The 25,501-nt window shown below is 37.4% G+C and overlaps 4 protein-coding genes, 1 long non-coding RNA gene and 1 pseudogene across 16 annotated transcripts in view; 3 read left to right on the forward strand and 3 right to left on the reverse strand.

Annotated features, from left to right (window-relative positions):
* Positions 1-3,294, forward strand: part of LOC107710620 (rho guanine nucleotide exchange factor 4-like) — an 86,120-nt gene extending 82,826 nt beyond the window's left edge. For 8 of the 10 annotated variants that reach the window (XM_016515437.1, XM_016515441.1, XM_016515438.1 and 5 more), the window contains 2 exons: positions 715-792; positions 2,371-3,294. In XM_016515437.1, the coding sequence (XP_016370923.1) occupies positions 715-792; positions 2,371-2,528 (236 nt within the window). In that variant the 3' untranslated portion in view covers positions 2,529-3,294. Of the gene's footprint in view, positions 1-714; positions 793-1,004; positions 1,398-2,370 lie in introns of those variants that run through there. The other 2 variants (XM_016515442.1, XM_016515448.1) reach the window with 2 other exon arrangements.
* Positions 3,295-6,023: 2,729 nt separating this feature from the next.
* Positions 6,024-13,499, reverse strand: LOC107710622 (endophilin-B1-like). Of its 3 annotated transcripts, XM_016515450.1 has the most exons (11): positions 13,120-13,499; positions 11,899-12,040; positions 11,228-11,356; positions 9,916-10,049; positions 9,699-9,791; positions 9,282-9,368; positions 8,171-8,194; positions 7,737-7,826; positions 6,683-6,783; positions 6,231-6,453; positions 6,024-6,156 (listed from the first exon to the last, which is right to left on the reverse strand). In XM_016515450.1, the coding sequence occupies exons 1-11, from the start codon at positions 13,180-13,182 to the stop codon at positions 6,049-6,051; spliced, it is 1,194 nt and encodes a 397-aa protein (XP_016370936.1). In that variant the 5' UTR covers positions 13,183-13,499; the 3' UTR covers positions 6,024-6,048. The 3 variants fall into 3 exon arrangements, with proteins under 3 accessions (XP_016370936.1, XP_016370937.1, XP_016370938.1); XM_016515451.1 differs by lacking the exon at positions 8,171-8,194; XM_016515452.1 differs by lacking the exons at positions 8,171-8,194; positions 9,282-9,368.
* Positions 13,500-16,042: 2,543 nt separating this feature from the next.
* On the forward strand, positions 16,043-19,719 carry LOC107710590 (leucine-rich repeat-containing protein 58-like). Its single transcript, XM_016515403.1, has 4 exons — positions 16,043-16,123; positions 16,941-17,101; positions 17,691-17,945; positions 19,716-19,719. Exons 1-4 carry the CDS (start codon positions 16,043-16,045, stop codon positions 19,717-19,719), a joined length of 501 nt encoding a protein of 166 aa, XP_016370889.1.
* Positions 19,720-19,764: 45 nt separating this feature from the next.
* On the reverse strand, positions 19,765-22,345 carry LOC107710591 (crystallin J1C-like). Its single transcript, XM_016515404.1, has 8 exons — positions 22,232-22,345; positions 21,724-21,900; positions 21,467-21,565; positions 21,030-21,033; positions 20,816-20,964; positions 20,584-20,661; positions 20,339-20,478; positions 19,765-20,096 (listed from the first exon to the last, which is right to left on the reverse strand). Exons 1-8 carry the CDS (start codon positions 22,296-22,298, stop codon positions 19,995-19,997), a joined length of 816 nt encoding a protein of 271 aa, XP_016370890.1. The 5' UTR covers positions 22,299-22,345; the 3' UTR covers positions 19,765-19,994.
* Positions 22,346-22,416: 71 nt separating this feature from the next.
* Positions 22,417-23,201, reverse strand: LOC107710603 (uncharacterized). Its single transcript, XR_001636617.1, has 3 exons — positions 23,107-23,201; positions 22,870-22,965; positions 22,417-22,538 (listed from the first exon to the last, which is right to left on the reverse strand). It is a non-coding gene; the product is annotated as an uncharacterized LOC107710603 (long non-coding RNA).
* A 953-nt stretch (positions 23,202-24,154) lies between these two features.
* LOC107710623 (guanine nucleotide exchange factor VAV3-like) overlaps positions 24,155-25,501 on the forward strand; it is a 69,602-nt pseudogene continuing 68,255 nt past the window's right edge.

Consider the following 25,501-nt stretch of genomic DNA (forward strand, 5'->3'; position numbering starts at 1 on the left):
TGGGCATTAGGACCCGGGGGAGGCTGCCGCTGCACGTGCTATTACCGAACTCCTCATTCTGTACTTGCTTTCTCAGTTTAAATGCAGCCATCCAAAACAGTAATCCAATCACCATTCAGGCAAAACTTTGCTTCAAGAATGAGCCACACTGCTGACCTGATCTAATCGCTAGCACACCCTGAGCACATGTGAGTAAAGGTATTCCTCCTATCGGCAAGACATATCGGCATAATTTTTCATATCGGGCCGATGCCGATATGTACATTTAAAGCCATTATCGGCCAATTCCGATATCCGTCCGATAATATCGTGCATCCCTAATATACATAATGTGTGTGTGATTTTATTTTTATATTTTCAGTTTTCCTTTCAATTTTATTCACATTTCAGTCATTTTAAGTCATTTTTATATCTTATTGTAAAATATTACTATATAGGTATAATATATTTAGATTTTTTTTATTTATTTCAGTTTTAGTTTTACTTCAGGTTTTGTTTTTATTTATAGCAGTTAGTTATTTTAGTACTTAAGCTTTGTTAACAATAGTAACCCTGAGGCAACCATCACTAATGTACATTCAAACTGTTAGCTGTTATGTATTCATATTTGCTGATCTGTTTAGTTTTATATAATGTTTGTACATGACAGAAGTGTTGGTCTGTTCCCCACAGTTGATTAATTGTATTAATGTTTTTGTTTTGTCCTCCAAACAGGTTTTACGATCACAGAGGTCCAGAAGAAGCAGGCCATGTTGAATGCATCTAAAAGTCATCCAACAGGAAAGCCCAAAGGTGAATTTCAGCTGTTTTGTCAAGTTGACTTGTGTCTTTTCTGTTATTATTACATGCTGGAGATCCAGGATATAGTGTGGAGACTGAAATCATTCCAGTTTAGCGTGTAGTGAATGAGTTGTGTCATGTGTGGTCACTGTTCATCTGTTCACAAGCACGTGTTTGACCATGTTTGTGTTGTGTTTCATTATTACCTCGCTGCCCTGAAACAGCATTAGCGTTACAGCATCTTTTGGCACTCAGAACTCCTTCACTTCTTCACCCAAAAACTTCCAAGTGCCTACGTTTTTCTGAACCTTCAGGACCTCTGGCTCCCAGGGCCACCTTAACTTCACCTCTCCTCCCTGAAGGCCCTCAGCGTAGGCGGGGGCGGGGGGTTAGGGTGCCCCCTGGGGTCCTGCGCAGGGCAATATCTTGGGTGTCCTCTCAAAGTAGAGAGCCGATCGAGTAGTCCAGGGTAATTCCACAGTGTGTTAGTGTGACTTATCTGCTTATATAACTGAGGCTGGGTCAAAATATTGATTTTCTGATTAATCATGATCAATATTTGAATCAATATTTACCAGAGTTTGCAGGCTAAATTGAATATGATAAAATAAAAAGATGAAATTACAGCTTTTTTTGAGTTTTCCAAATAGCATGACTGGTGTAGTCTGGTGTAGTCTGATTCACGAACATATTCATGAACAAAAGACTCTTTTATACCAGATATTTTAAGTGAATTAACAACATTCAAAGTAACTAATGTAGTCCAATTAGCTAACTAATGAACCTTTTGGTTCTTTTAGTGACTTAGAACCATACAGAGTAATCAGTGTAGTGTGATTCACAAACAAATGGCTCTTTAAAACTAGTTATTTGTAGTGAATAACAACATGCAATGTAGTTTTATTCACAAACAAATGACTCTTTTTAATTGTATCTTTTCAGTGAATCAAAGAATTACAGCGCAACCAGTGTAGCCCAATCCACAAACAAATGAATCTTTTAAAAAATGTAATCTGATTCAAACGACTCTTATGAGCCAGTTGTTTTTAAGAATCATTAAAAATTTGCCACTCTTTTATGGGAGTTTCTAACTAAAATATGAGTTCATATTTTTACATTATTTTAATGTGAATTATTTTAATAATATAAAAATAGCAGTTTTGCATAAGAAAATCAATTTTAAGTGTTCACACAGAGCATGAATGATTCAGTTATTGTATCTGGTAAATAAATGGCATGATTTTTTGTAATGCACAAGATGTACAGCATTAGCTGAGGTGAGAATCACTTTCATATGAATGATCAAATGGAATCGAATCAGAAAATCTGTACCCATACCCCAGCCTTTTTTTTTTTTTTTTTTTTTACAGTAACTGATCTAGTTTCTGTAATTCACTGGCAACCCATCCTTCCCTAATAAGTACACACTTAACCCATTTACAGCATTACGTTCAATAATATCAGCATACTCTAAACTGGTCTGACCAAAACACGCTCGTCTACTAAACCCATGTGTACATCTGTGTCCCGTTCTCTAATGACCGAAATCTCTCGGGTCCTGACCCTTTGTTTATGTCCTCTTTCCCGCAGCTGTGACCAGGCCCTACTATGACTTCCTGCTGCGTCAGAAGCACCCCACGCTTCCCACCTCCCTGCCCCAGCAGCAGGTCATCATGTTGGCCGAACCCAAACGCAAGACCTCCAATTTCTGGCACAACATCGGACGCTTGACACCGTTCAAAAAATGAGAGACTCGGTACATTCGCGGTTGTGCCTGAACTTGTATTTTTATCCCAGTGTAACATGTTTATTTTTAATGTCCAATTGCGAAAGCACTTTATGGGTTGGTTACAATCACGGCATCGCTCCCAGACGTTGTGGAACTTTGTGGGAGGGCGTTCCCGCTTTGTTATTATTAACGTCGAAAAAGACGGCTAATACTGCTCAACCGCTCCACTTTCCGGCACTAACACGACTACTGCTGCAAGTCATCGTACGGACACGCTTCATCGAAAGAGCCCCGCTTGAAGAGAGGACTTCTTTATATGTTGGTTAATTTATTTTCAAGTTTTCAGTGTATGCCAGCTATCCACAGTGCCCAACTACTAGCTTTTGTATGTAATTTGATACTTTTGTGTATCCCATGATGATGTTTGAAGTTTTAAAGGGTTCCGCACAAGATAAAATTAGACCGTGTTGAGATTTATTACTGTATTATCTTCCTGGAGGCCGTCACTCGAAGTCCGTCGATATCATGTCAGTCTGTGTATGCAACTATCAACTCCTCCCTACTTTCTCCTCTGAAATGAAACGTAGACGACGACCCATCGGTACTCACCGTTTCAGATGAGTGTTTCATGTATGTGCTCATTTGATTCTGCTGCCTAATGACTCCTCTGTAACGAACTTCTCTTTGAAGTGCCATTCCAAACCTAACCCCGATATTGTGATGGGGGTTGCATGAATTTGCTGTGAAACTCAACATTTTCAACCCAAATAAAATTCTCAATATTCTGTCATTCTGATAATGGTACTATTAAATTAAAGACTATGTTTGACAGCTGTCAAATATGTATGATTATCTTTGATCACAGAACAGAGTATGTTAATAAAACGCATTTGTAAGTGTTATGAATCTGACATTTGGGGAACGGAAAACTGATGTTTAATATTTTTAATGTTGAAAGACTTTCTATTCCAGCTTAATGTGCAAGTAAAACGTTTGTAGTTTGTATTTCCCAAAGAGCAGCCCAACCAGTGTTATTTTATTATAATTTATATAATAGTATAGCTTTTATTTTATATTTTCAGTTTATTTAAACAGAACCCTGTTATCATTTCCTCGCCTTCCACTTGTTCCAAACCTGTAGGAGTTTCTTCTGTTGAACACAAAAGAAGATATTTTGAAGAATGCTGGTAATTAAACAGTTGACGGTAGATATTGACATCTTTAGAATGGAAAAAAATACTATTATTTTTTCCCCCATACTAGAGAGGTCAATGGCTAGTGTTTGGTTACCAACATTCTTCAAAATATCTTCTCTTGTGTTCAATAGGATTTTCATCTTTGAATTTTCATTTTTGGCTAAACTATCCCTTTAAAGGGATAGTTCAGCCAAAAATGAAAATTCTGTCATTAATTACTCACCCTCATGTCGTTCCAAACCCGTAAGACCTTCTGTCATCTTCGGAACATAAATTATATAAAGATATTTTTAATATTAAAGATATGTTTGATGAAATCCCAGAGCTCTCTGACCCTCCATCAGGGGTTCAACCATAATTTTATGAAGCTACGAGAATAGTTTTTGTGCGCAAACTTTTTGTGCATTATTTTTGTTTTCTTTGCACACAAGAAGTATTCTCGTAGCTTCGTAAAATTACGGTTGAACCCCTGATGTCACATGGACTATTTTACCGATGTCCTTGCAACATTTCTGGACCTGGAAACACTGCAGTTGTGTTGCTGTCTATGGAGGGTCTGAGAACTCTTGGATTTCATCAAAAATATCGTAATTTGTGTTCCAAAGATGAACGAAGGTCTTGCAGGTTTGGAACGACATGAGGGTGTGCAATTAATGACAGAATTCTCATTTTTGGATGAACTATCCCTTTAAAAACTTTTTAAAAGTAATTTTATAGTTTTTTTCCATTTTATTGTTTTAGTAATTTTACTATTTCAACTTAAACTTTCAGTTAGTTGCCAATTTTTCATTATTTCCGCTTTAGTTCTTGGTTTAACAGACTTGATTTATGTTTATTGCCACATCAGCTTCACAGGCTATTTCATGGCAAACAAAGATTATACATTAGAAATACAACAAAGTAGTACACAATACAAAATAGAAAAATCAAATAAAGCAATTATAAAACAAAGTTTTGTACATAAAATTCTATAAAAGATTCTTTATATTTTCTTTTGAAAGAAATTGTACAAATTTTACTGGGTCCATCTTATAAAACAAGTCCTTAAGGGTTTGTCCTGATAATAACCTTTATCTCATGACATTAAGTATTGGGCAGACCAAAAGCACATGTTCCACCGTCAAGTCAGTCGCGCAATATTGACATTTTGGTGCTTCTTCAACAATCAATAAATGTACATATAGCATGTCCAATACGACACCTTGTATACACCACTTGGTCATGCCTAGATTTCAAAGAATAAATATATCTTGTTCCTACAACAGAATTTATTTCAAAAAGTTTATTTTGACATTCTTCCCATTCCGCTTGCCATTTCTTCAGCTTTAGCTCAGTTAATAGTTTTAATAGTTTTATTTTTAATTAACAGTAACACAGCTTTTGTCCAGGGAGTGTTTGGAAACCATTTCCACACACTATCACTATTTTTGCAGTTCTGTTTGGTGCCACTACAGCGACATAACATACTGCACCAGTAATAAGAGGTATGTTGGTAGATTTTAGCTGCAGTGTTTACATTTTCACAAATTGAAAATACTGCCACCCAGTGGTCAAAATTCAGGTCAGCATATCAGTTCACTGTTACTGTTTTTTTTTTTTTTTATTAGCATCCAGTGTGTGCAGCTTGGTCTATGACCTTGAAACAAGACAATATGATTAAAAAATGATAAAAAAATGAATTTTGACCACTGGGTGGCAGAGGACCTCAGATGATGCCAACCCTGAAACAACTTACAGAACTACCACATTTTGCTATAAGTTTGATTGCATCATATAATAATTGCTGTTAATGGTGTTCATCGTCTGTTTGATTACGTCTTTAATTGATTTTTCCATACATTTCTGCCATATGTACATTAACTGACAGTCACCACTGATAAGCTACCACTAAATATTGTAGAAACTTAATTTGCTGTAAAGTTGCTTTGCAATGATTTGTATCGTGAAAAGAGCTGTACAAATAAACTTGAATTGAATTTTCTAAAAAAAAACAAAAACAATGAAAGATCACTTTAAACCGCACCAACCAGGTTCATATAATATTTATTAGAGCTTCATAGCACATTATAGCACAATCAATTAGTTTAGCAGTAAAAAAAATCAGTTGGCACATAAATCTGATGAATAGTTTGCAATCTCGGACTGCTTTTCGTTACTGTAAGGCTACTATGACGCCCCTCGAATGGCAGAAGAGACGTTCACACAACAGGACATGGCAGTGTAGAAGACTTTTATATTGCTTTGCGCTACATTAAACTCTGATCTTTCTCTGATCACATCTGGAGTGTTACTCTTGTCAAATCACATCTACAATGTAATTTTTTTTTGCACTTCTCGCTGACCTTAATTGAGCAGCTCCAAGTAGGTAATTGGCACTTTGCCTTTCTGATTCCCCCTTTGCCCCATCAGCCAATCAGAGTCCATGCCTGGCACACTGCTCACGGTGATCACCTGATGGAAATTTTTGACAGTTAAGACTTATAATTCATTTTATGCCAATCTGAAATGACGTGATGAAGGCCCACCTCATCGGCGAGTAGAGAGAGCTCACTGCTGCTGGCAGCGTCGTAGTCGTAGAGCACACGAGCCTTGCGGGTGCCTGAGGTGCTGCGGAGCTCGTTGAGTGCGGGTGAGGTCTGGCTGGGCGGCGGAGCGGGCAGTGAGGCGGCCGGCTGTGCTGTGGGAACCGAGATGCTGGCGGAGGAGCTGCCAGCCGGCTGATTGTTATTCGAGAACGTGGATGGAAAGCTGGAGGAAATATGGAAAAAGTTAATAATGGTGGGTTTAAATATTGAAATAACTAAATGTACATACACTTGTCAATTAATAAAAAAACATTGCTTACATCGCAATTTGACTGTTTGAGAGAACAGAAGATTCCATTGTGGATGCATTTAGCATAAAACAGGATTTGGTGTAAAAAAAAAAAAGCATAACTATTACAAACAAATGCATAGAGGTATAAAAGTGAGCCAACCTTCCCAGCTGTTTCTTAAGATCGATCATGTACTGGTAACAGTGGGCATAATATGCAGCTTGAGCGTCCACAAAATCATTCAGACAGCGCAAGTGATGAGCCTGATCACAAAGAGAAGAGCACAGTCATTAGCGCATATTACACACATGAATATACACCGCAGTGTTTCCCACAGAATCTAGAATTAGTCATAAATCCACAGTAATCCTAACATATTTAAAGTGCTTTTAAATGTTTGTATTTAAAACCAGTCGGATCTGTTCATTGAGTAATTAATTTAGACTGATTCATTAAAATAACAGTCATCAAGGCTGATTGAAAGAATGATACTTTTGACTGGTTCATTAAAAATGGTCCCATAAATCATTCATTAAGATCGATTTAAAGAACAAGTCTTTTGACTGATTCATTAAATGACAGGCTGGTAGAAGTCATTCATGAAGACGGATTCAAAAATGAGCCTTTTGACTGGTTCATTAAAAGAACAGGCTCATAAGAGTCATTCATGAACAGTGATTCAAAGAATGAGTCCTTTAACTGACGACTGATTCATTATAAGAACCATTCATTAAGACTGATTCAAAGAATTACCCTTTTGACTTATTAAATTGAACCATTTATTAAAAGAACAGGCCCATAAGAGCCATTCATTAGGACTGATTCAATAAATGAATCTTTAGACTGAATCATTAAATGAGTAATTCATTAAAAGATCAGTCTAATAAAAGTCATTCATTTCATGCTTGTTGATGATGATTTGATGTTATTTTGCAAAACCCATCGCATTCAATTGACCAAAATTTTGTCATTTGCTCAACCTCAATTAATTCTAAACCTGTATGACTTTCTTTTTTCTGCTGAACACAAAGGAAGATATTTTAAAAATGTTGGTAGCAAACCATCTTGGTAATCAAAAAAGGACATACAGGTTTGGAACAACATGAGGTTGAGTAAATGATGACAGAATTATCCCTTTAACTTGGGTAATGCATCATTTCTTTTGCTGTGGTCCTGTAGGAGGAAACACTGATACACAAAGGATGTGTGAGCGTACATGAGTGCTGCTGATACCCTCCAGCAAAAGTCTGGTGATCTCAGCCTGCCGGTCAAACTCACTCTGTGCTATCCTCAGTTCTGTCTCTGCCTGAGGGAAACACAAACATATACATAAAAAAATCAATGTGGCTGACATGCACATATAGCCCCATCAACAGGCTCAGAATCATATGGACATACTGCCTGAGCTGGTTTTGTGTGCAAAGTAAATGCGACACAGAGGCAGGTGGGAATATAAACTTTGTAGCTCCCTCTGCTGGACACAAGAATGTGTTTGAGTTGTATGTAAGAGCAGTTCCTCGTTCACGTGGCAGGGTGAGTTCATATCAGACAGCACTATCAGGGCAAGGCAGGGCAGGCGTTTCTGTTTCCCTGATAAAAGATGTGTTTTCTTCAACAGGCTTAGGCGAGGAAAGAATCAAGCACACTCACCTGCTGCACCTCCTCAGCCCACAGCTGGCCAGCATTCAGAAACAGTGACAAACTCGTCAGGTCAAGCAAAAACATCAACTTAAACCACACGAACCGATCACTACTCACAATCAACAGCTTTCATAACAAGCCGTTATGCAAGTTGAATGGTTTCACCATTCATGCACAGACACATTCACTGGGAGGAACCAAAACAGGGAGCTGATCACGGTCTACAAGGAATAATGTGAACAGGTGGGAGCACATGCAACAGTTAAACATGAGCCAAACACATTCCCCTCATCGTTTTCTATGTAAGTAATCCATCTTGCATTCTAAAGTATTTTATACCATTTTGAAACGTATCCTAATGCATATTGGAATACTTTATCAATATGATAATATATCATTTATAGCATTATAAAATAAGGATATTAATATAAAAAAGTATGAATATAAAATCTATACTATTTTGTTTGAATAAATAAAGAACAAAACACTAAAATCAATCATTTTAAATGCCACAATTAAATTTAGGCATCACAACATTATTAAGAACAGCATAATAATGGATATTCTTTTTTTGTGCTAAAAATTACATTTTACAGTGCTATAAAATGATTAGTTATTTAAATTTTTTATTTTTTATTTTTTAAGTTAATGCTGGATGATGTCAAAGGTATTATAATCTAAATGTAAAATGAGCATCACAATTAAATACCCAATATCGGCTGATCTAAACAATAATAATAAAAAATCTAATATTGGATGGTAAGTAACGTGCATCTTTAATATAAATCATACTGTTAGTTGAGACAACACAGGCACAGATATTCATACATTATCAATGGACAGAAGAAAACAAAATCACACCAAACTGCATTCTGTTGCCCTCAAAGTTAAATAATAGCACAAATATTGCACAAATTAATATGAGGTTATGAACGAACACAAACACATGCTGAATTGACACAGCTAGTTCTGTTCAGCTGGACAGAAATACAAGCATGTGTTTATCAAAATGTGGTTTTGAACATAAAATGTTCCGCTCACAGAACCATTTTCGACTTCTCTCCAGAGATTTGTGAAGGGCAAAAGAGGGCAGATGTTTCATTAGACACAGCAGACAAACCTTTAGCCACCTGACATGCAAGATGCTGAGCATGTAAGAAAAGTGAGCCACATACTCCTCTCCCAGCGGAGGGCTTGAGTTCAGCTCCTTCAGACGGAGGCAGGCAAGCAGACAGAGAGAGACATAATGAGAGAGAACTGGGGAAAATAAGAGAGGTTAGAGATCCAAAGACAGCAGCACACACGCAAAAGGACATTTAACACGATCATCTTCTCTGTTAGTTAAACTGCACTGAGAGCATAAGACAGCCGGCAGCCTTCACTCTTCGAGCTTCTCATCCCGAAATTCATATCTCATTTTAACAAGCTGTAAATCTGAGTGTATGGTTAAGCTGAAAATGCCACTTGAAGAATAAAACTGCTGATTATTACATTCTATGTGTGTGTGTGTGTGTGTGTGTGTGTGTGTGATACTAACTGCAGAGCGAGCATCAGCCACTCTGGCCTTCTTCAGTTTGTTTTTGGCTGCATCCAGATCTAGACGCTTATTCTGAAGCAGTTTGCGTTCTTTCTGTGAAAAAAAACAAAACAAAACATAACAACAGAAATTTATCAGATTAGAAGATACAGTAGAATATAATATAATATAATATAAAGGTTAATAAAGGCATGTTCAGTGGTATGCTGATGCTCACCGATATGGTTTTAAAATCTCCCTCAATGTAGTTCCTAAAGGGAGTGAGGAAATTAATGGCGGAGCTCTGAATGAACTCTTTTTCTGCACTGCCTAACAGCTTCTCAGTCTCCCCACATTTAATGAGAGCACTACCTGCAGCACATCAGAGGATGAGAGGACATTCATCTCAACCCACACACATTAGGAAGTTAGGAACATTTGTCAGCTGAAAAATTTAATATACAGTATATGGATGTTACAAAGTTTATTAACAGCCATACTTCTCAGTTCTTTCAACCTATATACATTATACTATATAAAAGACATGTAATATGTTACAAAATATTTCTATTTGAAATAAAAGCTGTTTTTTTTCCATTCATCAAAGAATCCTTAATAAGAAAATGTATCACGGTTTTCAAAAAATATTAAGCAGTTTTCAACATTGATAATAGTAAGTAATGTTTCTTGAGCAGCACCAAAAATATCTTTGACTAGAATAATAGCTGCTGGAAATTCAACTTTGCCATCATAGGAATAAATTACACTTTAAAATAGATTCATTACAGTTTTTTAACTATAATAAATAATATTGTTCGATATTACCATTTTTTTCCTGTATTTTGATCAAATAAATGCACCCCTGGTGAGCACAAGAAACCTCCTTCAAAACCATTTAAAAAATCCTAATTGACCCTTCGCAGGGAGTTTGATTGGCAGGCGACCTGACCAATCATAACGTTGCATCTGCCATTTTGGCCAACAAACAAACAAGAGAGGAGAGTAGATTAATGTCGGTGGACTTGAACTTGAAAAATGGTGTGTACTGACGTCTTTCCACTGAAACAAGATACCTTCTGATGTTCATTCATGTTTATTTTGTGCTATGACTAGTAAAGAGGAAGAGACGATTGGTTAATGTGCTACTTGAACTGAGGCACTATCTGTCACAACATATTAAAGAGCCACAAAACAGTATTTATTGTTTGAAGTTCTTACAAAATGACAATTTCAAAGCTGAGGCTTTGTTTCATACCAAAAGTAACCTACTCTGTCTCGTCTGTCGGTGCGTTGTCAGTTTCCTCTTTGCTCCATAATGTATTTTTCATTGTGTGAGAACATGTCGGCTTGTCAGACATAGCAACAGTTAACAGGGGGGAGGGGGCAACTGGGGTGCTGCTCAAAATCATCACTAAAAGTTGCTTGTCTGAAGAAGCATGGTTGCTTTTTGTGACATCACAATAATTTCATCTATATGTTCATAGCTCCAAACACTAGCTGATACTGTCAGGGTCCAGTGTGAGTGGGATGATATTATGCAATGAGTTTACCGTATGCTGTTCCAGGTCCAAACTCATGTCCAGAGTCGATCATGGACTCCCCCAGTAACTCGTGGTTGTTGGCACGCATTGGGACTTTTTTGTCCAGCATCTCGTAAAGGAACTCCTCCATCCGGACATCTACAAACATCAGACAAATTCAATTAAGAGCAGTGAGAGTCAGATGAGACCACATGCATCCTCTTAAGCAAGGCCTGTTAACCATTACTGTTGCTGAACATCAAAAATATCTTACAAAGTGTTACTGTGAATGAGCTTTCACCTTTATGATTGTATGAGGTGCTTGGAAAATAAAGCAAAGTGTGGTAAAAACACCAATATGTCACCAAAAACTGGAATAAAGACAGGATATGTTTCTTTCTTACTGTAAGAAAATCTAATATCATAAATGTAAGATATAACCCACATTGTTTTGACTTCCTGGCTAAACAGCTAAAAATACTCATCATTAGGGCTGAGTCTTTAATCCCATTGCAAGGAACAGATGGGGAACTTCACACTCTTCTCTTGCAATTAGGTTTACTGCAATAGTGAGATGATTTCACTAGCTGTGACCCTGAGTTCACTTCCTTTGTACTGGTGATATAAATGAGCATGTATTTTTATGGCGACTTGCAGTAAAGCTAAACTACAGTCTTGTTTAATCAAGCATTTCTTCTTACTAGGGTTCGGCTGCAGCAAAACTTCTGTCTGTTTCATGATCTTCTCTGTCCAGTGCTTGGTGGATTCTGCCCGACTCAAAAGGGTCTCTAGATGGGCGTCCAGCTCAGTCTTCTCCGCCTGCCCAAACTTCTCCTCTGTGAACTAAATGGATTGCAAACAGTCTGTTGACGGTTCTAACATATGATATTTCAGCAATGCAGTTTATATATTACAGTTTACACATACCATTTGACATTTTACAGTTGGCTTATTAATGTTCACACATACAGCTGTGGTCTTAAAACCAAAGCCTAGTGTGCTGCTGACCTAGACTGCATTTCGGGCCAACATTTGACCTTTTTCCACGGTTTACATTAATATTAGTAACAATTATACAATTTTTTATTTTGTATAGTGCCTTTAAACGTTGTAAATTGATTTGAGAAAGCAACAAGGCCAAAACAGCAGAACAAAACAATCTAAACAAATACAACAGTAAGAAATAGGTTTAAAAATAGAAAAACGAATAAAACATATACATGAAGTGAATAAATATAAACGAAAATGCTTATTAAAAAAAAACACAATTAAGTAAAAGCTTTCTTTACGTAAAATTTTAAAAGATGTGATGTAAAAACACCATATGATGCATTGCTATGGTATATTATTGCAGTTGACATACTGTACTAACTTACATAGCTGATAAACAGTATTAACAGTCAGTAATGAATATATTTAACACAAAATTATTAAAATTGTTGTAACATATGACAAACTTTCATTTTTACAAATAATGAACTTTATTTACTACTTCTTAAAGGGTTAGTAATTTTTTTTTTTTTTAACTAATAGGATATGTTGTCTCCACCCTCTTATGTTCTAACCGAAAAATTTGAATGAATGTGACTTTTTTTCTGTAACGTGCACATCTCTCTCTCTCTCTCTCTCTCACACACACACACACAATTAGGCAGAATGGCAGTCTTGGTCACCATAAACTTTCATTTTATGGGGGGAAAAAAAGCAATGAAAGTGAATTCACGGGACATGGCCTCGGCTGTCGGGCCATAATAACAATATCCCTTTGTGCTCCACCATCATACAGATATGAGGGTGGGTAAATTATGACAGAACATTCAATTTGTCTGAACTGTCCCGTTAAGTAAAGAAAATACAACCTGGTTAAAAACAAACACAAGTTAAGACACTAGACACCTTTAAGGTCACTTAAAGAAATGTACCTGCACAGCACGACTGAGGAAAGTGCCCGCGTCCGCTGCTAGTCGTCTAACGTTGAACTCCATGTCTGTGTGTTTATAAAATAACGTTACTGATGTTTCAAACGATCAGTCTGAGCTGAAGCCTGTTAGCAAACACAGATTAGCCTGCTATAGCCTCTCTCCGCCCGGCCAAAACACTTATGAATTCAGCTCGCTTTGTCGTAATAAGCGTATAGTCCATGTAAGACGAAGATATGAGAAGATAACCAATTAAAAATAAACGCGTAAAGCTGTAAGTTACGTGTTAAGGCTGTCTTGGTATAGGTATTGTGGTGTATCTGTCAGTAGTGTAGCTGCTAACGCAGATCAGCCAGCAGCTGTTAGGAGTGAAGAGCAGGGTTCTTCTTCTCTTCTTCTTCTTGTTGCTTTACGGCGGATCGCAGACTTATAAGTGCATTACCGCCACCTCTATCTCAAATGGACCATTGGCACTCTATCGTATCTCACAGAAGTGAGTACACCCCTCACATTTTTGGGTGAACTATCCCTTTAATATTTTTGTAGAGGCCACCATACATTTTTCAGCTGCTAACGCAGATCAGCCAGCAGCTGTTAGGAGTGAAGAGCGAGCAGGCTAGGTTTTCACAACAAAACCCGCCCAATTGCTACTCAAAACTAGCTCAATCACGTTTCGAGAGGGATCCCCCGGTAAAAATCACATTGCGGTGAGGTAAAATCATACCCTGCGTCTCAATGTTCATACTATCCATCCTAAATAGTATGTGAGATTACAATAAGTGTGTCCCAAAGCATAGTATGTTGAAAAGAGTATGCTAAAAAAAATCCCTGGATGGTCTACTATTTCAGGTCGATTTTTGAAGCGTGGATCCGTGCACACTCTAAACTTAATATGGCTAAAATTGCCTACAATCCATTGCGCTTTGGCGAAGGATTCGGTCCAGAACTACAAACACGTTAGAAAAACTACAAACGTGGCGGATGCGCGATCAACGGTTAGGTAGAGAGGTTTTCAAAAAGGGGTTTGAGTTACTAATAATCAACATTTAACCTGGTAAAAAAATATGTATTTATTGTTATCTGTGTTATATTTCATCTGCAACAGCAATGTGAACTTTTATAAATATCCATTTGGTCGTTAACTTTTAAATGCATCATTATGCAGAAAATATGAGCAGAGTTCTCCGCATGAAAGTCCCCGGACTGGCAGATCAACGAGCTACTTCTTTTCTCTCCAGTATGGTAGGAAGTTAAATTAATGAAATGTGGAGGATGTTAACTGTGACAAGATGATTGGCAGGCCAGTTTACAGGGTGCGTGTAACAGGTGCGACAGAGCGGTCCGTTAAAGACGCAATGGTGTGAAGTGATAGTATGTCCCAAAGCTTGCCTACTCTTCTACTACACACTCAAAAGTGTGCACTTTTTCTTCACCAAAAGAGTACATACTTTAAGGGCGTAGTATAAGTAGGCACATAAGCGGGGTTTCCATTCAAAGTTGCGAATTTAACTTATGCGCAAAATTAGAATATCGATTAAAGGGGTCCTATTATGCTCTTTTACAAAGTCTTGATTTTGTTTTGGGGGTGTACTAGAACAGGCTCTCATACTAGGTTGTTCGAAAAACACATTATTTTTCACATATTTTACATTATTACAACACCTCTCTCCCCAGTCTGGCATGAACGGCTCGAATAGTTCCTGTATCAAATGAAGGCCCGCCTTCTGAAATACGAAATGTGCTGTGATTGGTTAGCTGGGCCAGTGTGTGTTGTGATTGGCAGCACTCGGGCGCCTGGTCGGGAAATGTCATGCCCCATACCATAGCCGCCTGCAGAGCTTCAGTGTAAATATTGAGTCAAAATCAAATCAATTTGAACGCGATTTAAACCCAGATGATTGTAACCACTCTAAGTTTGTCTGCCTTGGGAAAGCTAGCGTGTCTCTGACATAGTGATAACACTCGTTGCCTTCTCTAGTGCAGCTCAACCAGGTCTCATCCCATTCGTCGATATTTGTGATATATATCGAAAATATGCGTTGTAGTCCAAACGAGTTGTTCGTTGTAGTTTTTGAAAAGTGATTTCTGTTAAATAAAATATCTCCTTTTGAAGTGGACTTTGAGCTTTGTAACTTTGCAGATCTTTTTTATGCTCAAACAGCAACATTACAGTGCCGTCCCATAGCGCAAAGTCACATGACTTTTGATGCGCTTGGAGGAATTTATTTTCAAAATGCATTTCCATCTCCCATTATTCGCATTAACCCTTAATCGCACAAGTCAAAAACCACCTCAAGCGAGCGTAACATTTTTTTTGCGAATCAAGGCATTTTTATTCGAAATTGAGCGTTTCCATCACTTGATTCTGATGCAATACTTAAAATAAAAGCAGGGTGATGGAAACCTAGCTATTGAGATGCAGCAAAGGACTGTATAAAAACATGGACGTAGTGTCCGTGACATCACCCGTAGTTTTCTGAAGAGCGTTTTTGAGCTCAAAGTGGGCGGAGCGGGCCGTCGCCATCTTGGCAGCGCGTCACTCCCGGATATCGAAAATGGGCAAAGAGGCGGGAGCTGGAAACTTTAAGGCTTAATATAATTTAAACAGATGAGTTATAAAAACATTCACCCCCCTCACAGTTGCCATGAAGGCCAAAATTAGCTATATAGACCAAAATAATTGTTTGAACCAGGCTGTAAACATGTTTTTTTTTGTGTTGTAAAGTTGGGCATTTTAACATGGGGAGTCTATGGGATCGACTCCCTTTTGCAGCCAGCCTCTAGCGGCCAGTTGACGAATTACAGTTTAAGTCACTTCCTTGTTGGCTTCACGAGAGAGAGCGGGAGGTTGCCGCTTGGTGTTGACACAAGATGCGTGCATTGCTGCCTTGGACTCGGAGGTGGTCTTATTCAAATAGCTAGCTATATGCGTCGAAACCGGCTGCAGATTGAAACAGCTCGCTGGATGACACCGTTTCAGACTCAGACCGCTCATAACAAACTGGCTGTGTGTTTTCTTTTCAGCTTTTCTGAGCTGGCAGACACGCCAGAAATTAAACCAAATGCAGAAAAGCTAAAAAAATATATTTTTTTAAAAAGTGAAAATTTCATCCTAATGTCACCCCTTTAAGCTAGTCATTCCATGGACATGTGTTGTCTAGGACAAAAACACAAAAGGGATGTTTGCACAAGATATCTTCGTTATCGTGAAACATTGATGTGTATTGACTTAAAAACAGCCGAAGGTTGAGTGATTTCCTCATAGCCAACCTTTGCATGTTTGCGGCGATTTTTTTCACGTCTGCATTTCCTCCCTGGAAGGCTTCCTTACCAGAATAAAAACACTTCTACTTTATCATTTGTCAGTGGCAGTAACCATAGGGCAGAATTACTGTTGATTTTTAATGTACTTTAATGCAGTGGTTCTTAACTGGGGGCAGGGGCCCACTAGGTGGCATTGGCAAACTTCCAGGGGTGCCCGAATAAGTAAAATATATTAATTAAATGCTATTAATTAGGCCTACATATCAGATTAGATAGTAGGGTCTTTGTATATTGTCTTGGTCAAAGGGGGTCCTTGGAGTCAAAAAGGTTGCTTTAATGTGCTTTCCGTTGATTTCCTAGTAATGATGAAACAAAGTAAAAAGGACCTGCTTTTTGACTGGATGAAAAAACACATTTAATGGTTTTAGATGCACATTTTGTTTTTAATGTTTCAGAATTTATTACTTTTAGTTTTTCCATGCCAGATTCCAATAACATAATTCCATGTATAACAATCTTATTGTCATTTTGACTTCCTATTTTGTTTATCACATTTGTAGCGACCCTTCACAACCCTTCTTTCTCTCTCTAGCTTAGAGCTGTTGTATCTGGGTGGTAACCAGATCTCCTCCATCCCTGCTGAACTAGCTAACTTACCCTGCCTCAGTTACCTAGTTCTGTGTGATAATCGCATCCAGAGCGTCCCACCTCAACTCAACAAGTAAGTCTGAGATGTCACACAAATGCTTGCTAGCAGAGTGTGCCTAATTGTCCTTCAGGGCTGCACGGTTTGGTAAAAAAAAAACATATTGCAATTATTTTGATGATAAACATTGAACAGATCATCAGGGTTATTATTGTTACCTGAAACTAAAGACATAAAAAAAAAATTATTACTTGAAATAAAATAATCAAAAAGCTTAAATTTCAGCTAATTGTTATTTTGTTAAATTTGAAATACTAAAATAAATACAAATAAAATGTAATAAAAAAACTACATAGACATTAAAAAAGACAAAAACACAACAATTACTAAAATTTAAATGAAAACAAAATATATAATAAAAAATATTAACAAACTATAATAGTAAGATGAATGATACTAAAATAACAATGCAGCTAATATTGATTCTTCTTAGATATCCCAAAAATGATATTATATTAGGTATTTCATATATAATAAATATTAGATAATGTATTAATATTCTGTGATATATTACAGTACTTAGTAGTAGTAGTTGTAATAATAATAAAATAAATATTAAAGATGTTTTTTTTTGCCTGTCCTGCTGTTCTTTCCACCCTCACAGGCTCCATTCCCTGCGCTCTCTTAGTCTGCATAATAACCTGCTGACGTATCTTCCGAGAGAGATCCTGAGCCTGGTGCGTCTTCAGGAGCTCAGTCTCAGAGGCAATCCTTTGGTCGTACGCTTCGTCAAGGACATGACCTACGACCCCCCGTCGCTGCTGGAGCTGGCTGGCCGAACCATCAAAAGCAAGAACCTTCCATACTCGCATAAAGACCTCCCAAGCCACCTAGTCAACTACCTAGACATGGCAAGCAAGTGCCAACCACTGATTTCTAGTCGTGTCCATTTTTGGAAGGCCAAACAAAGTAGTTTCGCTTTCACAACGAAGCACACAGCGGCCTAGCATGAGCGAAAGCCCCGGCTTACCGTGAGCTGGGTGGCGGGATCGAGAACGGCGGTCCCGGCGGATCCGACGAAGGAGATGTGAAAACGGTGAAAGCCGATCCGGCCATCCACAGCGCGAAGTTGATTTATTTTCTCAGCGACCAGCACGGATCAGCTCTAGGCATGACGAAGCGGATATCGTCCTCTTTTGGAAGGCCAAACAAAGTAGTTTCGCTTTCACAACGAAGCACACAGCGTCTCCACGACATGGCGGCAGTTTCAACAATACTACAGTGAGAATAAAAGTTACCCTTCTTTCTTTGCGTGAACATTTGGGTGACGTTATGCAAATCTTTCCACATAGTGATGTAGATATGTGGGGGTGTGTTAGAACGAGCCGTTTTAGGTAGGTGTGGCTAACTCTTAACTTTTATAAAGAATATCTCTTTGGTTTTGAGACTTTAGTGTTTGCAACTTTACAGATCTTATTTATGCACCAAGAGCTTGTAACACTCCAAAGAGAAAGGAAAAATTGAAATCGCATCATATGACCCCTTTAAACCCGCAGACATGAAAAACAACTCGCGGCACAACACTGGTGAGGAGGAAGTGTGGAGATAGCCAACGGACGTGCCTCAAACCCTAGTGTGCAGCCTGCTTTAAGCCTTGTCCAAATACCCACACTTGCAGTCTTTGCACTTGACCACTTGATTACTTATATGACGTATTTCCTGTATTTGGCCGAAGTCTTCAAGTGGGTGTGAAGACCACAAGTGTGTGTCGAACTTTTCATTACCTGATGGGACACACTATAGTGTTGTAAAAATGCAAGTGTTTACAGAGATTTATTTTAATTTGAATTTGAAATACTTTGCATTTTAAAATCAACTTCTAAAGTCTGTTCAGTAGTCCCTATAACATGACAATTTTAATTTGTGGTGCTTCTAATTAAATGATAAAAAGCAGTTGCAAATGTTGTACAAAATAAATATCACCACTACTCATCTTTGCACCAATAAAAGTAAAAACACTGTTTTTCTACCAAATTATTTGTAATATCTAATTATTATATTAATATTTAACTTACATCGGAAAGGTTTCCGTGACCTCTCGAGCGATCTCGGCAAAAAGTCTCACGATTTATTTCCAGAACATGATGCATGATGGGATACACTTAGCCTTGAATAGCGCTCTGGAGCGGTATTCGAGATAGTGTGGATTTAGTATCCATTAAGGGCACTGCACTTTGGCATTTTGAAGACATGGGACAGACTTGCACACTTACTTCCTGTCGCGCGCACACGCTCTCAAGTGGCCAAGACTGCAAGTGTGGGTATTTGGACAAGGCTTTAGACAGCAGTTTGACCATCAAATACATTATTAGTAATTAATAATAATATTTCTAATTAATAATATTTTTAATATTTATTATTATTAATAATAATAATTATACGTTTCAATAAATCCACAGAAATCGATCAACAAATGATAGGAAATAAAATATTTATTGTTTAGAAATAATAATGCTAATAACATTATTAATAGGAAAGAATAATATATTGGTGTGTTTTGAGAACTTGAAAAATCTCTAATATAACTGATATAAAATGTTTTATTTTTATATAAAACTGCTGAGGTTTTCGTAAAGTCCACTAGATGGCGCTAACAGTCAGAACAGGTTGTCTCTTAACTCTTGAGTAGATGATCTTATTTTACATTTTAATAGAATAATAACAAGACAAATACAAAGTGTGTTCACTGAACATGAGTTTAATGCCACAGTGTATGTCAATTTCTGCATGCCATGTTGTGATTTAATAAAACAAAGGTATCAAGTTTTAACTTCATAATATTTCAAGCTAAAACGTTCATTAATTGTATCATCAAAATCACAACAGCCATGAAAACTCAGAAGAACTTGGGTGATTACATAATTATATCCAGTTATCATCCACTTATTTACTTTGCATACTAAAAAGTTTAAAGCTGTTGGAGAGTAACAACTTTCTTTGCGAGAACCAACAAAGTGTTGTATCGCAAAGTCTTGCTTTTCCAGGAACTTGGGATTCCTTCAAGTCCAACCTGAAAAAACAAGTGTCACAGTATTAGAGCCATTACAAAACTGCAAGAGTAACTGCATAGTCATTCTGTCATGTATGTATGACATAATCATCCAATGAAAGATTGGAATGGATTGTTCAGAAAGATAAGTGTTCAACAGATAGCACAAAAATAATTTGACCTTAATTACATAAAGCCTACTTTGTTTTATGGATAGAACAATGCGGTCAAACGGATCACAAGGTCATGATTTTTGGCAGTACCTGAGCGCCAATGCAGGCGCCGATGAAGGAGCTCCTGCTACAGGTGCATCCACCGCAGCTCATAGTGTCCCGAATAGCCTGCTCATAGCCACTGGCTGTCAGAACCCCATGCAGTGCTGCCTGGAATGCACCTGGCAAACCTGAGAGACAAGATAAAGCTGCTGAAATACCTGTGACTAACTGTATTGTGTGCAAAGGATAGACATAAGAGAATAATAAAAGGTTATCAGCTGCAGGTAACTAACCTCAAGTATTTGGAAACACAGTGGGAATGAGCTCTTTGGGTTTCTTGCTCAGATTGTCCTTTACTTGATGAATGTGTCCTAAATTAGAAAATTAAAACAAAAATAAGTTTGATTTCTGATATTAAATGATGTCTTTGTGATATATGCAAAGTTTCACATGAATCCTGCCAAATGTAAACATGCCCTAAGCATCCAGCTCACAATACTAATAACAATTTAAAGCTGTGTATACCAATTATAGCTTTGTCCAACTCCTGAGGGTTTTTTCTGTTTGGGTCATTGAGCTGTTTCAGCACTGCATCCAAGGCCTTGGGATCAGGACCATTCAGGATGAAATGCTCCAAGAACCTGAAGAAAAAAGAAATTGAACACTGATACTTCCTATTATATTATTGGGATCAGCTCCTATATCATTTCCTCACACATTCTAATTTGTGATTTTCCACCATTCTATGTTGGAAACCAAAATAAATAGCCTAGTTTCTGAGGCAAGCTGTGCTAAGCTGCATGTACACATCTCATGTCAATCATACTGTATTAGAGGTCGACCGATAGTGGATTTTGCCGATACCGATAGCTAGGTTGGACCACACTGGCCGATACAGATTAATTAACCGATTGTTTTAAAATTGATACTGAACAAAAACTAAAATAGTGCTTTATTAACAAAAACAGTACTGAACCATACTAGTAGTAAAAATAATAATAATAGTAATATATATATATATATATATATATATATATTTACAATTGTTTGTATTGTAATATAAAGGATCATTTGAGCTGTCATAGTGTAGAAAAACAAACACATCAAATATTTCAAGAAGAACTAATAAAAAAGTAAACAAATATGAAAATGCTGAGGTGCAGTAGATTAATTTACCTCCTTTGTCACTGTAAGGATCATTGACTGGTGTGTCATATTCAGATCCAGGTCCAAAGAATTTGTAGGTGCGCTGCTTCAAATCTTCCACATTCAGACCTGTTTGAACCAACAAACAACTCAATATTCAACATCCCATTAACCACAACATGGTCAAATAATATGGTGATATTCATACCATCCTAATCAGATTTTCAAACACAGTTTCGCCTTTCATATTCTTACATACTGGAATGTATCTATCTTGTATTTTTCACCTTCACACTCAGACAGGGACTCCAGGAGGACGAATGCTTGATCTCCATAGCAGCTCTGCTGTCCAGTGTTCCTCCTGTAGAATGGGTTTGCAGACTCAGGGCGGAATTCAGGCTCAGGACTTTGAGAGAGCAACACGCTCAGCTTCTGCAGGTCATAGACCCAATGGAGCGGTTGTGCTGCAGAATGTACAGTACCAACAAAAATCTGCATTTGTCAACATTTGATTATAGGATAATACAGTGCTCATGTTTCACACATTACCTGCAACTATAATTAATTACTACAGTAATGACACAAATAATGTATGATTACATTGCATCTCCATAAAATAATGTCAGTTTATACGTGTAAATGCTTATGTAAATACACAGTAATGTGTACTGTAACACTGTCTGCGTCAATTCAGTTGTGATATATTAGAGATGTTTATATGTTATATAAATATGTTTTGTTATATATAAGGCTTTTTGGTATATTTTGTTACTAGTATTCGCAAGAAATGCAAACCTGCAGCATCGGCAACAGCTGATCCAATGATTGCTCCGATAGCCCTGTCAGCCAGGGCAAGAGACATCTGTGACAGCAAGATAAAACGCACGTAGCCTATTAAACAGAACCCAAATAAATAAAAGAGAAACTGTAGTGCTTACCTTATATAGCTTAGAATATATACGTCGTCGGCAACAGCAGCTCTGCTGTCCAGTGTTCCTCCTGTAGAATGGGTTTGCAGACTCAGGGCGGAATTCAGGCTCAGGACTTTGAGAGAGCAACACGCTCAGCTTCTGCAGGTCATAGACCCAATGGAGCGGTTGTGCTGCAGAATGTACAGTACCAACAAAAATCTGCATTTGTCAACATTTGATTATAGGATAATACAGTGCTCATGTTTCACACATTACCTGCAACTATAATTAATTACTACAGTAATGACACAAATAATGTATGATTACATTGCATCTCCATAAAATAATGTCAGTTTATACGTGTAAATGCTTATGTAAATACACAGTAATGTGTACTGTAACACTGTCTGCGTCAATTCAGTTGTGATATATTAGAGATGTTTATATGTTATATAAATATGTTTTGTTATATATAAGGCTTTTTGGTATATTTTGTTACTAGTATTCGCAAGAAATGCAAACCTGCAGCATCGGCAACAGCTGATCCAATGATTGCTCCGATAGCCCTGTCAGCCAGGGCAAGAGACATCTGTGACAGCAAGATAAAACGCACGTAGCCTATTAAACAGAACCCAAATAAATAAAAGAGAAACTGTAGTGCTTACCTTATATAGCTTAGAATATATACGTCGTCGGCAACATACACACATGAAACTCGTACTAATGGTTAATACAGTTTAAAACGAAACTGTTGCTCACCTTGAAATCTTATATTCTTCAAGCGGAGTCTGAAGTGTACAAGTTACACAATACATTTAATGTGAAAGCGCTTGTGTCATGGAACTGCGTTTTCCGTGCTGCTGATTGGATGCAATTAAGCACGTGACAACACAACGTAGCAATGCACGTGCAATGTTGTATTTGTTCGTTTGTCAAATAGACTGGTTTTATAATTTTATAAAAATGACAAATATAGGCAATGCCTGATTTAACTAACTAAATAAAAAAGAACAAAAATTACAATTCATTTTTATACATTTGCTACTGGCCGATTCATTCATTTTATTAACTGAAACACACGAAATATTACAACTTTCGCATTCATAAAATTATCTGAATAGTCTAATAATAATAATAATAATCGTTTTACTGACATACTCATTATTTAAGATAAATATGCACATCTGCATTACTAGAAGAGCATAAAATAACTTACTGTCTGTGTGTGAGTTTAACTGTTACTCTAAACCCACTTCTCCGTCATTGTTTGTTTAATGATCAGCTCTGGAAAGCCATGTTCAATTCATCTGGAATGTCCTCTAATTCCCACTAAAAGGGATTCTTTTGCCTATAAAAAGCTGCAAATTATTGCATTACACTACATCATAATTCTTAATGTTTTTCTTTGTTATAACATTATTAATCCTACATGATTGACATTCTTTTTTTTTTTTTTACAGTTTTAACAGAGTAATACAAATGCCTTCAAATTCAAGATGATATTTACAGGAAGGATAGATATCTGCAAGAGGTCTAAATATATAAGACCTTCTGTAGTTAAAAGAGTCAATCTGATAGTCAAAACTAACGGAAAAGGAAGAGCATTTGATTGGGTGGGGGGTGAAATTATCCTACTATGGTGAAGACTTGGTCCTTAATATTCATGAGATGAATCTTCGCCACTGGAAGATCAACAACGCAGCGTCAACAATATGAATGAATATTCATAAGCTAAGACTTCATCATTGGAAGATTGCGATGCAATGCAGCACTCTACACTTATTATAAAACCTTTGCCGTACTAGAATTCGTAACTCGCTGATGGGGATTTATAGTTTTGGTAGACCGCGGATAAACCCAAATTAGTGCGCACAAGTCTCCGTTTTGGCAACTAAGAGCGCAAGCTCAAAAAGAAAGAAAAAAAAAAACTCAGTGTAACGCAAGGTGTGCGCTCTGCTTCGGCTGTTTCTACATCTTAGCTTCATTCAACTGTGTCAGATTTATTTAACAGTTGTTGGCTTTAATTTTATACGCGCATTATGGAGTACTGGAGGCAGTGCAGCTTGTGGCTGATCAATTGTAAAGTTTTGCCCCGGAATCATCGGGTCACGGCGGATTCGGCGCAGGTTTTTGATTTGGCCCAAACTCTTCGGGATGGGGTGCTTCTGTGCCAACTGCTGAACAATCTCAGACCCGACACCATTAACCTGAAAGAGATCAATCTCAGACCACAGATGTCACAGGTGAGCGCAAATAGACAGTCTAGCGTTATTTTATTATTGCTTATGAATTAATTTGTATTTTTTATATACTCCATTTTTTTATATACTCTATTTTTAATATACTCCAGTTACGGAAACACTAACCTAACCACACAACTTTGGACTCAATGGCATGTTCAGTATGTGAATATCTATTTCAGTGCATTTCATTTTAACCTGCATATTATATATTTAGTATATTTGGACGTTTTTGTAAGTTAAAGTCATTTAAGGCTTTATAGTAGGTACTAGCCAGTGCCATAGCAATACAAGTGGCCCCAGTGCAAGTGGTAGAATAGACTTCTCTTCACAAAGGGCCTAGTGGTAGATATATACACAGCTCTCTTTGTATACGGCATCATTCAGTCAGTCTGCAAAACTCTCAACAAACTGGGTAAACATTGAGCTAATGAAACATCAATTTTAAATGTACATCGTGATTTGGTAGGGACCCAAAAGACATCCAGATGAATGTTCTGTCTGTGTAAGTAAGTGTTTAGGGCTGAGAAGTCTCAGGCAGTCTGCCCAGGCCCGAACAACTCTTCCCAGATGCCCCTGTTTCACTCCAGTGACCTGATAAAATCCAACTTTGATCTGACTGATTTTTAAACTTACAAATCCACCCTTCTGGATTGATGAGACACAGTCAGTCTCCATCAGACAACGGAAAAGAGCAATTTTCAACAACATCCCTTGTTGCGTTAGTCGGCATTCCTGTCACTTATCTGACTCATTCAAATGGTGTATTTTGATAAGTGTGGTTTTAGTGCTTTGGAATTAGTTCACATTCATTTAAATACACAATTGTGAACTAATGGCATTAAATTGTTTAAATTAAATTCAATCATGACAATAGACTGATAGTAGTGTGAAGTTCCTCATACTCTATGTCA

Source organism: Sinocyclocheilus rhinocerous, unplaced genomic scaffold (assembly GCF_001515625.1).
Source record: "Sinocyclocheilus rhinocerous isolate Xijiao unplaced genomic scaffold, SAMN03320098_v1.1 scaffold507, whole genome shotgun sequence".
Lineage (NCBI taxonomy): Eukaryota > Metazoa > Chordata > Actinopteri > Cypriniformes > Cyprinidae > Sinocyclocheilus > Sinocyclocheilus rhinocerous.